The sequence below is a fragment of the Myotis myotis genome, unplaced genomic scaffold (assembly GCF_014108235.1).
Source record: "Myotis myotis isolate mMyoMyo1 unplaced genomic scaffold, mMyoMyo1.p scaffold_m19_p_4, whole genome shotgun sequence".
NCBI classification, from domain to species: Eukaryota; Metazoa; Chordata; class Mammalia; order Chiroptera; family Vespertilionidae; genus Myotis; species Myotis myotis.
The window spans coordinates 109,929,996-109,944,861 of NW_023416346.1; the positions used below are offsets into that span (position 1 = coordinate 109,929,996).

Consider the following 14,866-nt stretch of genomic DNA (forward strand, 5'->3'; position numbering starts at 1 on the left):
CAAACCAGATTTCTTCTTTCCATCTCTTTTGTTCATACCATTAATAATGTGGCTAAAACAGTATCAGTAGATAGAAAAGAGGGATCTTCTGTTTACTAAAGAAAGCAATTAATTTAAAGTGATGGCATTAGTAGCAGATCAAAACAATTCATAATGAGATCTTCCTGTATTTATGGAAGCTAAATTTTATAACTCACTTTAAATATATTGGGCCATATTTTAAAACTAGAGGCCCGGTGCATGAAAATTCATGCACTGGAGGGGGGGTCCCTCAGCCCGGCCTGCCCCTCTCACAGTCCAGGAGCCCTCAGGGGTGGGAGGCGACCCAGCGATCAGGGGAAGGTGATGCCCCATCACACCTCTGCTGCTGCCACTGCCGGCAGCACAAGCCTCGGCCGGCCCTGGTTACCTGAGCCTCGGGCAGCCCTGGGCAGCTGGGAAGCCGCCATCAGAGGCCTGCCTGTGCCTCGGGCCAGCTCTAGGTGGCTGGGAAGCTGCCATCTGAGGCTTGCCTGTGCCTCAGGCCGGCCCTGGGCGGCTGGGGAGATGAAGGGACTGGGCACCATCTTATTGTGGCTATGGGTGCCTCCATCTCTGAGGGCATGGCAATCAATTAGCATATTCCCTCCTTATTGACTGTGGGCGCCGCCATCTTTGAGAGCTGGGTGGTCAATTAGCGTATTCCCTACTTATTGGCTGTGGACGCTGCCATCTTTTAAGGCGGGGCAGCAATTAGCATATTTCCTCCTTATTGGCTGTGGGTGCTGCCATTTTGTGATGGTGTGAGGGTTAATTAGCATATTCTCTCTTTATTAGATAGGAGAAGTATTCTGAATGACTGTAAGTCAATGACTAACAAAATAAAGACTTAAATGCAGATTTTGGTCTATCAGACTCAGCTTATAATTTCATTACAGAATAAAAAAGACTTTTATAGTGTAAATAGGTACATTTGATTTTCAAATGACTCAGAACAGTCTAACTTTATAGCCTGCCACACTGATTTATGAATTAGTATAAACCCACATAGAGGAATTAACTCAGGATTTATGTGATAATGAAATAATTTTATAACAGAAAGTAGAGAACTGTTACAAAGATTTGCATTCCATAGGCAGCAAAATCTCAGACATCTGTGAGAGCAATATATTTACGGATACATCTGCTAGAGCATAGGGATATAAGGGGAAAGTAAACAAATGGGACTACATCAAAATAAAAATCTTCTGCACAGCAAATAAACAATTAACTAAATGAAAAGAGAGCCCACTGCATGGGAGAACATATTTGCCAATGATACATCCAATAAGGAGTTAATTTCCAAAGTATATAGGGAACTCACACAACTGAACAAAAGGAAGAAAGCAATACAACTAAAAAATGGGCAAAGGACCTAAATAGACACTTCTCCAAAGCAAACTACAGATGGCTAACAGACATATGAAAAAATGCTCAAAGTCACTGGTCATCAGAGAGATGCAAATTAAAACCACAATGAGGTATCACCTCACACCTATCAGAATGGCTATCATCCACAAATGATAAGTTCTGGCGAGGATGTGGAGAAAAGGGAACCCTAGTATACTGCTGGTGGGAATACAGACTGGTGTAGCCACTATGGAAAACAGTAAGGAGATTCCTCAAAAAATTAAAAATGGAACTCCCTTTGACCCAGTCATCCTACTACTAGGAATATATCCTAAGAAACTCAAAACACCAATCAGAAAGAATGTACGTACTCCTATGTTCATAGCAGCACAATTTACAATAGCTAAGATCTGGAAACAGACCAAGTGCTCATCAGTAGATGAGTGAATAAAAAAAGCTGTGGTACATTTACACCATGGTATACTATGCAGCAGTAAAAAAAAAAAAAGGATCTCTTACACTTTGAGACAGCATGGAGGGACTTGGAGTGTATTACGTTAAGTGAAATAAGCCAGTCAGAGAAAGACAAGTACCACATGATCTCCCTCATATATGGAAACTAATGAACAAAATAAACTGCTGAACAAAATAGATCCAGAGACATAGAAGCATGGAACAGACTGTGGAACCTCAGAGGGAAGGCAGGGGTGGGTGGGTGGGAAGAGATCAACCAAAGAATTTATATGCATACTAGAGGCCCTGCCTCGGCCTGGTCTATGATCAGGGCCATCTTCCCCCGCTGCCTGCAGCTGGCCCCGCCCTCTGCTGCCACTCACCCCCCAGTTCCCCATTTACCATCGGGTGATCAGAGCTTGCCGGCTGGGGGGAGGAACCTAGAGGTCAGCCGTTCCACCTGCTTGATGGCCCTCTGTGTGTGGGTGACTGGTGGGGCAGGGGCCACCCATGTCCCCTGCCACCCACCCCCGTTTCCCCATTTGCCATTGGGCGATCAGAGCCTGCCAGCCAGGGAAAGGGACCGAGAGGTGGTCAGTGCACCTCATAGTGACTGGTCAAGCAGTTGTTCTAGTTGTTCTGCTGTTAGGGTCAATTTGCATATCACCCTTTTATTATATGGGATAGAGGCCGAGTGCACGGGTGGGGGCTGGCTGGCCTTCCCTGATGAGGGCCCCGGATCAGGGTGGGGGTCCCCGTTGGGGGGCAAGGCCGGCCGGGGTGAGTAGCCATGGTCAACCTGCCATTAGGGTCAATTTGTCATATTACCCTTTTATTATATAGGATATGAAAAACCTATGAACACAGATAATAGGGTAGTGAAGGCCTGGGATGGGGGGATGAAAGTGGGCTAGAAGAGGTCAAGGGGGAAAAAAGAGGACGGTTATAATAATAAAAGCATAATATGCTAATTAGACCGGATGTCCTTCCAGATGAAGCCGGGGCTGCGAGGGAAGTCTGGGTCCCGGGTGCCAGAGGGAGGCCGGTGCCAGCAGTCGGGGGAAGGAATGCCTACTCTTGCACGAATTTCATGCATTGGGCCTCTAGTATATAATACTTTTAACAATAAAGATTTAAAACAAACAAAATTGGGGTTCCAATGGTAAATTCCACAGAGCCATGGAAAAAATACTCTAGTTTATTTTACCCAGCAGTGCAGATATAATGGTAAACACAGTGCAATTCATTTTAAGTCTTTTCTAACATTGAAATGCTACCTCTATGTGTTACTACATAGAACTCATTACTTCCTTATTTAGAATGCCTATTAGTGTTTTTTTTATGTTTAATAGTGTGGGAGGTAATCACAAGTAAGAGTTGCAAAAGATGCAAGAGATTATAAACATGCTACACATCATTGACTGTACTTGGAAACACTGCATATTATGTCCTCACAGGATGTGTAATAAAGAAATGCACGTCTTTCATATTATAAACTCAGAAGTGCACTTCTTAATATTGCCATTAAATTATAGCATCCCATTGTGAAAATCTCTACAAATTTTAAATATAAAAGTGAAACTAGAAGCATCATACTGTGGTCACATTGAAGACTCTTGCAGTACTCCGAGGAGTTTGGAATGATTTAAATTCAACCCATTTTCCTTGTTTTCTCTCATTCAAATGGATATTTATTCCAAAAAAAGGTGACAGAGAAGTTAGGACTCTAAAAAGCACACCCAGATAATGCTTGTCATAGCACACCCTGTTTTTTTTAATTGTTGACAATATTACAGATATCTTCCATTCCTCCCCCCTTTGTCCCTCTCCTCCCAGTCCCTACACCACCCCAGGCCTTCCCCACACTGTTTTCTGTGTCTATGGGTAATGCATATATGAATATTAAATTCTTGGGTTAATCTCTTCCTTTCTTCTCAACCCCACTTCCCTCTGAGATCGGTTAGTCTGTTCCATGCATCCATGTGTCTCGCCTATTTTGTTCTTGACTTTATTTTGTTCATTAGATTCCACATATAAATGAGGGCCTGTGATATTTGTCTTTCTTTGACTTATTTAACATAACATAATAATCGCCACGTCCATCCATGCTACCACAAATGGTATGGAATCCTTTTTATAGCTGCATAATATTCCATTGTGTTTATTTTCTTTTTAGCATTTATGACTATCAGAAACTTCCTTATTTTTTTTATTAGCATTTTGTTTTTTTCTCTACCAACTCCCATCCCCTACACACCTAAGGTCAGCTGCAAGAAAGCAGGACTGCATAGCAGGTCCTCAGTAAATATTTGATGCATTCATTAAATTCTACAGAGTTAAGCACTAAATATGTGCCAGATAAATGTCCTAGGAACTGTTAAGGAAAAAAAGTGGACAAGCAATGCATCTTTCCATAGCACAGAAGAAAAATGCAAATGAAAGAATTGCTGGTCAACCAAGTTGAACATGATCATCAGTAACTTTTTTTTTATATATGCAACTGCATAATATCATGAAAACATCTTGGCATAGTGCTTTATGACACTGCCAAGGTTTGGAACTTTGAAAAGACTTCCAAGATATTTTAAGTAGTATACCATAAAATGTTTCATGTGACAGGAAATGATTAATGGAAATTACATATTCCAGCATTTCTATGTATTACATACTTTTCATGGACTGTACCATATGAATGATGACTGCTCACAAAGCATCCACAATATTTGATTTTATCTTTACAACAATATAATGAGTTAGATAAGTTGAATATTTATGTGCAAGAGAGTATTTGAACAGGCTATATTAGTGATTGGGAATGGGGATGGAGAGTTAGGCAAATACACTCACGGGATCATTTGGGGGGCTTAGAAATGTTCCAAAAATCAAATCGTGGCTATGGTTGCACAATTCTAAATATTACTAAAATTCAGTGAGTTATTGAATTTTATGGAATGCAAATTATACCACAATAAAGCTAATTTTAAAAGACACTATTAATAGAGAATATTTCAAATAGTAAGTTTAAAAATAACTTCAGCTTGCCATCAACTTTTCATTCTATTTTTTTTTTTTTTACATGCAGGAAAGGGTGAAATGAGAGGGATTTTGTTAAATAACCTGGAATTAACTTAAATTATGATTATTTATCAATGACCATAATGGTGTTCACTATAAGAGCCTACACAGTAATATCATAATGCTTCAATTGTTCATACTTTAATACATTTAATGGATTTCACTTCTAAAGTATTTTTACTGATGGTGGGACTTTAACTTAGATCTTCATTCTCCACATTGATAATTATCTCTCTAAGAGCAAAAATTAACCTACAGCTACTACAGTACCCCGATATTTCTATAAGATATCCAGATTTCCCCCAAAGTTTTGTCTCTTCACTTATCTAATTTGGAAAGTAACCATAATTGCTTGAAAACACATTTTTATAATGACCTATTCTATTATCATCACTTTTATAATTATTATAACTAAGAAGAATATCATTTCTCAGCTGTATTACAAGGATGAATAATTCCACACAATGTTTACTTTCAAATTTATAAGGGTCTGTCATCAAGTTTTCTTCCAAAAATTAACATGTTGTATTAACCTCTGGAGATTTATAGTAAACCTTGCATTTTTTTTTTAGGCTTAAAGTTTAACCCAGACTTAATACACCCCAGAAACGTGTTTTTCCAGAAATTTGGTAATATACTACAGAACTCATATGTCAAGGAAAAATGTTTGGGAAACACTAAAATAGAATATTTCCTTCATATCCCTCCTACCCCCAGAATGGAAGAAGATAGCGATCAGTTAATTTCTTAAAGCTCCTAAAATGATGCTCCACCAAAGTACTTATGAGTGAACTAAGTCAATAGGTAAATTTATTTTAGTGATATTAAATGTTTGCCATTTTGCCCTGGCCGGTGTGGCTTGGTTGGTTGGGCACAGGCCAGAGCACTGAAAGGTTGCTGTTTCAATTCTGGCCAGCGCCCCTGCCTAGGTTCCTGGTTCCATTCACAGTGTGGACTCTTGAATCAAGGTTTCACTCTCTCTCTCTCTCTCTTTAGAAATCAATAAACTATTCTTTAAAAAAATTAAGATAAATAAAATGTCATTGCATACATTTTCACACATACACATATATATGTATCTGTATGGATATATACATGTGCACAAATATATATTTATCTTAATAAATATGAATTGAAGGTTCCAATATACCTCACTTACCTGAAATACACTGTGGTCAAGTTGTTAAATTATAACAAGCTCATTGCCTGATAAATATTTCTGATAAAAGTAAAAACTGCTTTATCTGATAAGACTCAATTTTCAGATACTATGCTTTCTAATTCATCCAATCAATTTATAGGACTTTTTTTTTATAAACAATAATAAAAAGCTGTGTGAACTTTTTCTTACTTCTTTACTTACTAAGTTATTACAAAGTATAATCTGGAACTTTTCAAAATTATCTGCCCTTGAGCATTATTATGTTTTAATGTCCTCCATATTTTAAAAGTACAGAATTTTCAAAATATTTTAATATATTTTCTTCCTTTAATTTTGTGAGTATGTGTTCTATGTGGACATTTTTCCTTCCCAAGGATGCAAGTTCAAAATTGCTAATGTTTAAAATGACTAATCTAACAGTGTTACATTTCTCTATGAATAGTCTCAATATGACATCTAATACTTTTCCTTTTGAAACATTTTAGTTATTTTCTCTGGAATCATTTTCTTCGACATCACAAAAGCTCTAATAATTATTTTATATAAAGTCTCCTTTATTCCATTAAACACTTAAGACAGCTACAGCTTAATTTTGCTTGTCATTTTCTGTCATTAATTTGATATATGAGAATGTCTGATGAGGTAAATCCTGATAAAAAGCAGTGCTCTTGGCTCAGTTAATTGTAAAGTGCTCTATTGGAAATGTCATTAATGTTTGATTGATTTTTAGTTCTATAATCCGCTCTTTACAATTTTTAATGTAAAAAATGGTTATTTCTATTTCCATTGTTATTTCCTAGTTTCAATAGATAGTGCTAGTTAGGAACATAATTACTGTATTGTCAAATGACTTTTTTGGTAATGGCATGATAATATAATTTACTTTATATTTTTGTCACTTTCATGGGAAAAAAAAATCTAGTGATCCTGAAAAGTATAGGAATTAGAACACCTATTAGAACACACGTAGGCGTTTTCTCAATCAGCAGGCCCTGATTTACTAAGTCATTTCATTTTAATTATCTTGGAAATTACTGATTTTATTTGAAGCCAAGCTGATCATTTCACCAGATCAGTTGTTTATTTTCTTTGAACACATATCCTGATAGATGTATATATATTTTTTTTCTATATTTTATTGATTTTTTACAGAGAGGAAAGGAGAGAGATAGAGAGTTAGAAACATCGATGAGAGAGAAACATCGACCAGCCGCCTCCTGCACATCTCCTACTGGGGATGTGCCCGCAACCCAGGTACATGCCCTTGACCGGAATCGAACCTGGGACCTTTCAGTCCGCAGGCCGACGCTCTATCCACTGAGCCAAACCGGTTTCGGCCTGATAGATGTATATTTTAAGCTAAAATACAACTCAAATTGTACATCTTTATTTAGATCTTTAGCAAATCTTATTGGTAGCCAAGTGTAGAAATCATTTCCCTTTGTTTCACATCTTCCATTCTCAATGTTTTCTTCTACAATATAATATTTTTCATTGTCCGATCATAATGTCAGGAAAGATTATGTAATGCGTGTCTTTTTTTATTGAGGAATTTTAAAATAAGAGATCATCCATTCTGCCTGCAAATTTCCAAAACACTCTATTTTAAAGAAATAATATTTATCTGTGTCACAATAAGTCTGCCCTAAAGTCATTAGCAGTTTAATTGTTTCCAGAATAATATTCTGATGAGGTTAAATAAAAGTAGGTGTTAAACAATATCTTAAATACAAATTAAAAGTGTATTTTCAGTTGAAAGTAAGAATTGAGGCATTAATTTGTAAAAGTGCTAACTAAATATAAGTGTGATGCAAGAAGTATAACTTCCCAAAGTAGAATTGATTGGAATTATATATCAATTTTATCTTATAACTTTAATAATGAATTGGATTGCTGTTCCTGAGTATAGTCATTAAGTATATTTAGAATTATAAAGTTTAATTTGAATAAAGAACTACGTTCCTCTTGGATATCACAATGTATATAAATATATAAAACATTCTGAGGAATTCTGTGTTACAGACACATGTTTATCCTTAATTTCTAAAATATATTTTGCCACTGGGCTCTTTTCATGTATAATGTACTTAATTTATAAATAAATTTGGATCTCTAATCATATTGGAACAGTAGTACAAATATGAGAATTTTTCTAGAAATGCTGTCTATAAATTATGCTAAAATCTCAGTTTTATATGATATTCAACCATCACTTATTTTCAATTTTAATAGTTTCAGTAGTGATGACACTTTAAGAGCACAGACATTCTCAATAGTCCATCCAACTATTTGATCTAACTGTGAATATCTCAGAGTCCATGAAACCTTTGCATTGAGTTCCAAATTGCCAAACTTTCCTCTCACAAGTTATGTGGTCCTTCTTATCCTCTGGTGACAGATAAAAGTTCAGTTTTTTCTTGTGTGTTATAAGTCATTGTTGTGTCTATTGCTTACGAGCCTTAATAACAGTATGGCTTATTTGTAGAAAATGTTAGCTTTGTTTTATAATGCAAGCAACAAGAGGCAGCTTTGGGGAGGGGGCAATCTTTAAGAAAAATACTATATAAAATAGAAAAAAAAAACTATATAAAATAGAAAATTAGATGCTGCATTATAGAAGAGTCTTTGGCAAGTGAAGGGCCCTGAAACTTAAGTCTCAATAGTTTCACATTAATTCCTCTTTTAGAAAGTAATTCTTACTCTCCCCACACTCTATCTTTCCTTCCATGAAGCGAAGCACATACACACTCTACATGCTGGAAACACAATCTTTGCTAGCATGGTTCACAGCCTGGCATGAGATCCAATTTTCTTATTCCCTACCCATTAAAACTCCTTCTCAGCCATATGCAATTTAAATTATGCCAACATCTTATAATTTCACCACATCCTATAGTAGAAATTAATTTTCCCTTCTCTTTTATTGCAGAGCATGAAGTTTTCTATTGCTCATTTCTGCTTTGTGATTTACTTATATCTCTATATTCTGTCTCCCTAGAACAAAAGTGTCTTAAAAATAGGGACACTAGTTTTGTTCTCACTATGTAGAATTGAGTAGTAGATGCAGAACTTGTTTCATGAATCAAACTAATAAACTAAATACTATTAATATGCAAATAAGATTTTGAATGCCTGTGTTGTCTGATAAATGTCCATGTGGGGATGCTTTTATTTGTTAATCATAATTTAAGAGGTAATATAGTTGGGCATTGAGTTTGCTATTTGCTTGGTATATTACCTTGGATAAGTCATTATCTCTACCCTCATTTGTAATGAGGATGATAAATAGTTTGACCAGGTGATTAAATAAATTTATGGGAACCTTTGGTACATAAGCTCATGCAAACATCTGATGATGGGAATAATGATTTCCTTCAGAGCTCTTCTCTTTTCCCTCTAGTGTAAAGCTTAAATGAATATCATTTTCTTCTCTACTCAATTACTTCAGTGTTGACCAGATGAGAGTTTTAAAACCCTGTAGACTGATACTGTTACATATGCATTATTTGGTCCTTCTGCTCTTTCTGATTGTCTTTTGCAGATTTCCCTCATCTGTTTCTTTTATCAGTTTCCACTAAGGCTATTCAAGTTTGATCAGTTTCTAACTCCTCCTTGACTCTCCCCTTTCTCACCAAGGCTCTTCTTCTCATAAACAAATCATAAATAATGACACTGACAATTTATGACTATATATTTGTGCAAACAACTTGAACAGGCATTTTCATAAATGCAATAACATCTAATCTCTTTACCAAAACTGCTGTAGCTGTCTACTCACAGACATGAAAATTTTTCCAGATATGCTGCCTAAAAATTGTGACAGTGCTTCATTGCTGGCTTGTCATGGTCATCTTCAGTTTAGAGATGAGAAAATTGAGGTTCAAAAAGGTTTGGTGCTTTCTCTGCAGGAACTTATTAAGTATCTACCAGACAAAAATCAAAACCCACTGTAGTATTAACTTCCCTTTACTATTTCCATAGTTTCCCTGAAATTTAACTGAAAAAATGGCACAGAATGAATGAGTACAGATCATTATTAAGGAATGTTGTCCACATGCAACTTTCTTATTATATCTTATCCCTGTCACAGTTAGCTATTTTTATAAAACTTAACATGTTGTCTTTGGTCAGATGTGAGTGTTGATTCAATGATAAAAGAATTTCAGTTTTACATATTAGATATAGATATTCCCTACTGAAAATGACATCTGAAATAGCTTGTTCATTATCACTAATTCAAAAGATTAATATATATTTTTATAATAATCCTGCTAGTAGAGAAATAAGTCATTTGATTTTTGATAACTTCTTGGTAAGTAAAAAACCCTCTGTATATTATCATTTTATTATTTTTAATTTTTGGGCGATATATATTATCATTCTAGAAGAGGGTATATTGTAACACTATTTTAAGACAGTTTCTGAATTCTGTCTTTTGGAAAGTAAACTGTTCATTGTAATAACTTGCAGAAGCATGCTGACTAATAATGCTGTTCTCCCAACAGAAAATCCAATCAGATTTGACAAGTCATGAGATCAGTTTAGAAGAAATGAAGAAACGTCACCAGGAAAAGGAGGCTGCTCAAAGGGTACTATCCCAAATTGATGTGGCCCAGGTACATATTTTTGTAAAAACTAAGTAACTTGTTTTAGGTCAGTATTAAAACATAGTCTATATTAGACAACTAGATTGTTAGAAAAATTGGATTTGAGGGCATTTTTTAAAAAAACTGCAATATGTTATATAAATGATATAGACATTTTGGGTTGTACATTTTAAGGATAAAATAGGTTAGTAAGTTATCTTTTATTATATTATAATAATTGGTGAATTCTGCTCTCAAATGCACATTTTTTGTGTTGAACAAATGGAAAAAGCAATTGTTTTTGGTTTGTTTTTAGTTTTGTTTATAACAATAAATAATTTTAATAAAAATTGAAATATGACTGATTATTGTTTGGAAGGCAAAATTAAATTGGTGGTTTCTTACATTTACAGAAAAAATTGCAAGAGGTTTCCATGAAGTTTCGGTTATTCCAGAAGCCAGCCAATTTTGAACAGCGTCTACAGGAAAGTAAGATGATTTTAGATGAAGTGAAGATGCACTTGCCTGCATTGGAAACAAAGAGCATCGAACAGGAAGTAGTACAGTCACAGTTAAATCACTGTGTGGTACGTATTTCTGGTGACAAATACTCAGCTAGCCATTGACTTCCTTTATTAAGAAGTACTTGATGGTACTCTTTATTAACATAAAATTGTTTTAAGATAACTTTAAAATTCACTATATAATTTTGAGGTTAAGAACAAAAATTAGCACAGATGGATTGAAATGCAAGAACTTTACTGAAATAGTAGCCATTTAATGTCCCTTCTATGTGTATCTGTTTTGAGTCCAAAATTCTCTAAGGATTATGCAGAATATAAAAGAACATCCTCATTATTTAATTCTTATGGTGCTTTGAATATATTTTAATGGAAATACTGAAAAGAAATACAGTAAGTCCTCACCATCATAGATAGGTTCTGCAACTTTAAGCAAAATGAAGTGTGAAACTAATTTTACCATAGGATAATTGATATAAATGAGAATTAAGTTCCTACGGCATTGCATCAACAATATAAAGAAATGCTGAGTGAAATGACATGATTCGAGGACCTGCTCTGTATTAGTCTGGAAACAGCAATAACAATAGTTGCAATAATAAAACAACATGCCGGATATGAGTACCAAGTATGCTTAGCAATCTGCACAATTAACCTTGAATTCTCAAGGCTACAGATGAAATGAGGGAAGTTAAAGACAAAAGCTAATAAAAGGCAAAAGTAAGATTTCAATCTAGGCACTCTTACTCCAAACCTTAAGATCTTTCCATTAAACACCAGTGCTGGATATACACTGAAATGCCACTGCACCACAAAGACAGAATAAAAAGTCGCAGATGGGGGTAGGCTCCCATTGAGGGTGAGAGAGAAAGATGGTGGCGGCAATACTGGATAGTTTGGGTGTGTTATGGATGCAGAATCTGAGGGGGAAGCTAGCCTTGGAGTTCTTTCATCTCAGAGTGTTTTACCCCAATAACACATCCACAAAAGTGCTTCTCGACATTTCTTGAAAATGGGAGAAGAATAAAATTGTTTATCTTCCATGATGGCCTGGAGAACCTCAGAGACCAGCAGAAATCTACTATTGTCAAAGTCAAATAAAGCACTACAGCAAAGACAAGATGTGGTATTTGGCAAAATTGATTTGAGGAATGTTCATTGACCAGGCTTTGGCTCAATTTAAATTTAGCGACAAAAAAAAAAAGAACCCAAACAATTAATGAGATTCTTTTTAAAAAAAATATTTTTAGCCCTAGCCAGTTTGGTTCGGTGGATAGAGCATCGGCCTGTGGACTCAAGGGTCCCAGGTTCGATTCTGGTCAGGGGCACATGCCTGGGTTGTGGGCTCGGTCTGACATGCAGGAGGCAGCCAATCAATGATTCCCTCTCATCATTGATGATTCTATCTCTCTCTTCTTCTCCCTTCCTCTCTGAAATCAATAAAAATATATTTAAAAATATATTTAATATATTTTTTATATTTAATATATATTTAATATATATATTTAATATATATATATATTTTTAAATATATTTTTATTGATTTCAGAGAGGAAGGGAAAGGGAGAGAGAGGTAGAATGATGAGAATCATTGATCGACTGCCGCCTGCACGCCCCCTACTGGGGATCGAGCCCGCAACGCGGGCATGTGCCCTTGACTGTCATCAAACCCAGGACCCTTTAGACCGCAGGATGACGCTCTATCCACTGAGCCAAACCAGCTAGGGCAATGAGATTTTTTTTTAGCATCGCAAGATATGGCAGTGAGAGACCACAATGTGGAATTCAGATCCATTTTATACATCGCTGAGTTCACCTCAGGGCGAGGCCAATACCTGAAATGCATTACCACGGCAAAGGTCGCTTTGGGATCATGGATAAGGTTTATTGACATTATTTTGTGAAGTTGTTGGAAAGCCTTCCACCTCCACCTGAGGCACTAAAGACAGCAGCCAACCATGCCACAGAGTATATGCAGGAGCTTTGAAACTAGACCACCATTCACATTTTGATGGGGGAATTCAGGCTCCACAGTGTATATAGTTTGCTATTTATTTCCTAAAAATAAGCAGTATTTAAAGACAAATTATTTTTACTAAAAAGGCCATAGACTTCAGGATAATTAGCCTGAAGTTTAAATCTTCACTGGACTTTCAAATTTGCAGCAGTGCCCTTTGTTGCAATTATTAGAAATTCACCAGGTCATATGGCTTCTCTGACAACATAAAGCTGAGTTATGAGGACATATACTAGAGTAATAGAAATATTATTCTAACTCTATGTGTTCAATGGACTATTAAGGTAGGAATAACATACAATAAAAATGCTGAATGTTATTAACATTAAAGGGGAAATGTTTATCTATGTAGTACTTTATGTTTTTAAGGATAGTTTCTGCATCTGCTTCATAGCATAAATGAAAAAGAGGCCCTTTAGTACATTTCATTCATATCATTATGAACAGGAAAATATCTTTTTAACAAAAAGCTTTATATATTGTAAAAAATTATGAGGAATTTTACATGTGATAACATTTTTATAATACAGGCTGCATTTTAGTGATATAATTATTATACATATCCTTAGCTCCAAAATAAATTTTTAAAAAAAATAATTTTATTGATTTTTAGAGGGAAGAAAGGAGAGAGAGAGAGAGAGAGAGAGAGAGAGAGAGAGAGATGTGAGAAATATCAAAACATGGATTGGTTGCCTCCCACACACACCCCGACCAAGGATCGAACCTGCCACCTTTTGGTGTATGGGATAACTCTCCAACTAAGCCACATGGATCAGGGACCAATAAAAATTTTGAATTTAATAATATCTAGTTATTAGTTGATATAAGATGTATAGTCTTAGGAGTACATGGGGACATATGTCTTCTTAAATACTGTGCAAAGAATTAAAGGCAAAATGACCCAAGTACACTGTTGTTATGAATAAATATTTTTGCAAAGGGAGAGCTATTGTTTATTTTCTTCTAGGAACAGGTCTGTAATGGTACCTCACAAAGTTTGTCTGCTATTATATAGAAGCTGTAAACAACCTGATTGGTGCCCAGCTGTGACTGTGCCCTGATTCAGTGCACAGGAAAGAGCTCAAGGTGCTCGCTCAACTCATTTCTGGTTCTGATTTGAATTCAGGACAAATTCAAGTAGTCCTTTCATAAGTTGTTTTCTTAACAACTTTTAGATTTTTTCAGCACTTAAGATGCTCTATTGCATATGATATAATCATGGTCTTTGCCTTCAATAAATTTTTATTCTGTTAAAAAAAATCAGTGCAAATAAATAGAGTATTTTCCTAAAATAGTGACACATATTTTCTCTGCCTATTGGAAGACATGAAGTTAATAAATACTACTACTTTGAATGAGCCTCCATCATAAAGGTAAATAATTAAGATTTTTTTTTTAAAAATTTGAAGTGTAAATAATTTGGAAGTATCTCTGATTCCAAAATTCACAAAGTTGATTTCCAACATGATAATTAAAATTTTGAATGGTTCTATATACCCATATATGTTTATAATTTCTAAGATAGAAATAAAGTAAAATAAAAATAAAAAAGTAAATCATGCCCTAACTGGTTTGGCTCAGTGGATAGAGTGTCAGCCTGCAGATTGAAGGGTCCCGGGTTCGATTCCAGTCAAGGGCACATTCCTGGGTTGTGGGCTTAACCCCCAGTAGGGGGCCTGCAGGA

General features: G+C 35.6%; 1 protein-coding gene and 1 pseudogene across 1 annotated transcript in view; both read left to right on the plus strand.

Annotated features, from left to right (window-relative positions):
* DMD (dystrophin) overlaps nt 1–14,866 on the plus strand; it is a 1,824,373-nt gene that overhangs the window by 419,005 nt on the left and 1,390,502 nt on the right. The window contains exons 29-30 of the mRNA XM_036304100.1: nt 10,564–10,674; nt 11,058–11,231. Coding sequence (XP_036159993.1) covers nt 10,564–10,674; nt 11,058–11,231 — 285 coding nt within the window. The remainder of the gene's footprint in view (nt 1–10,563; nt 10,675–11,057; nt 11,232–14,866) is intronic.
* Nucleotides 12,038–13,227, plus strand: LOC118654262 (annotated as a pseudogene).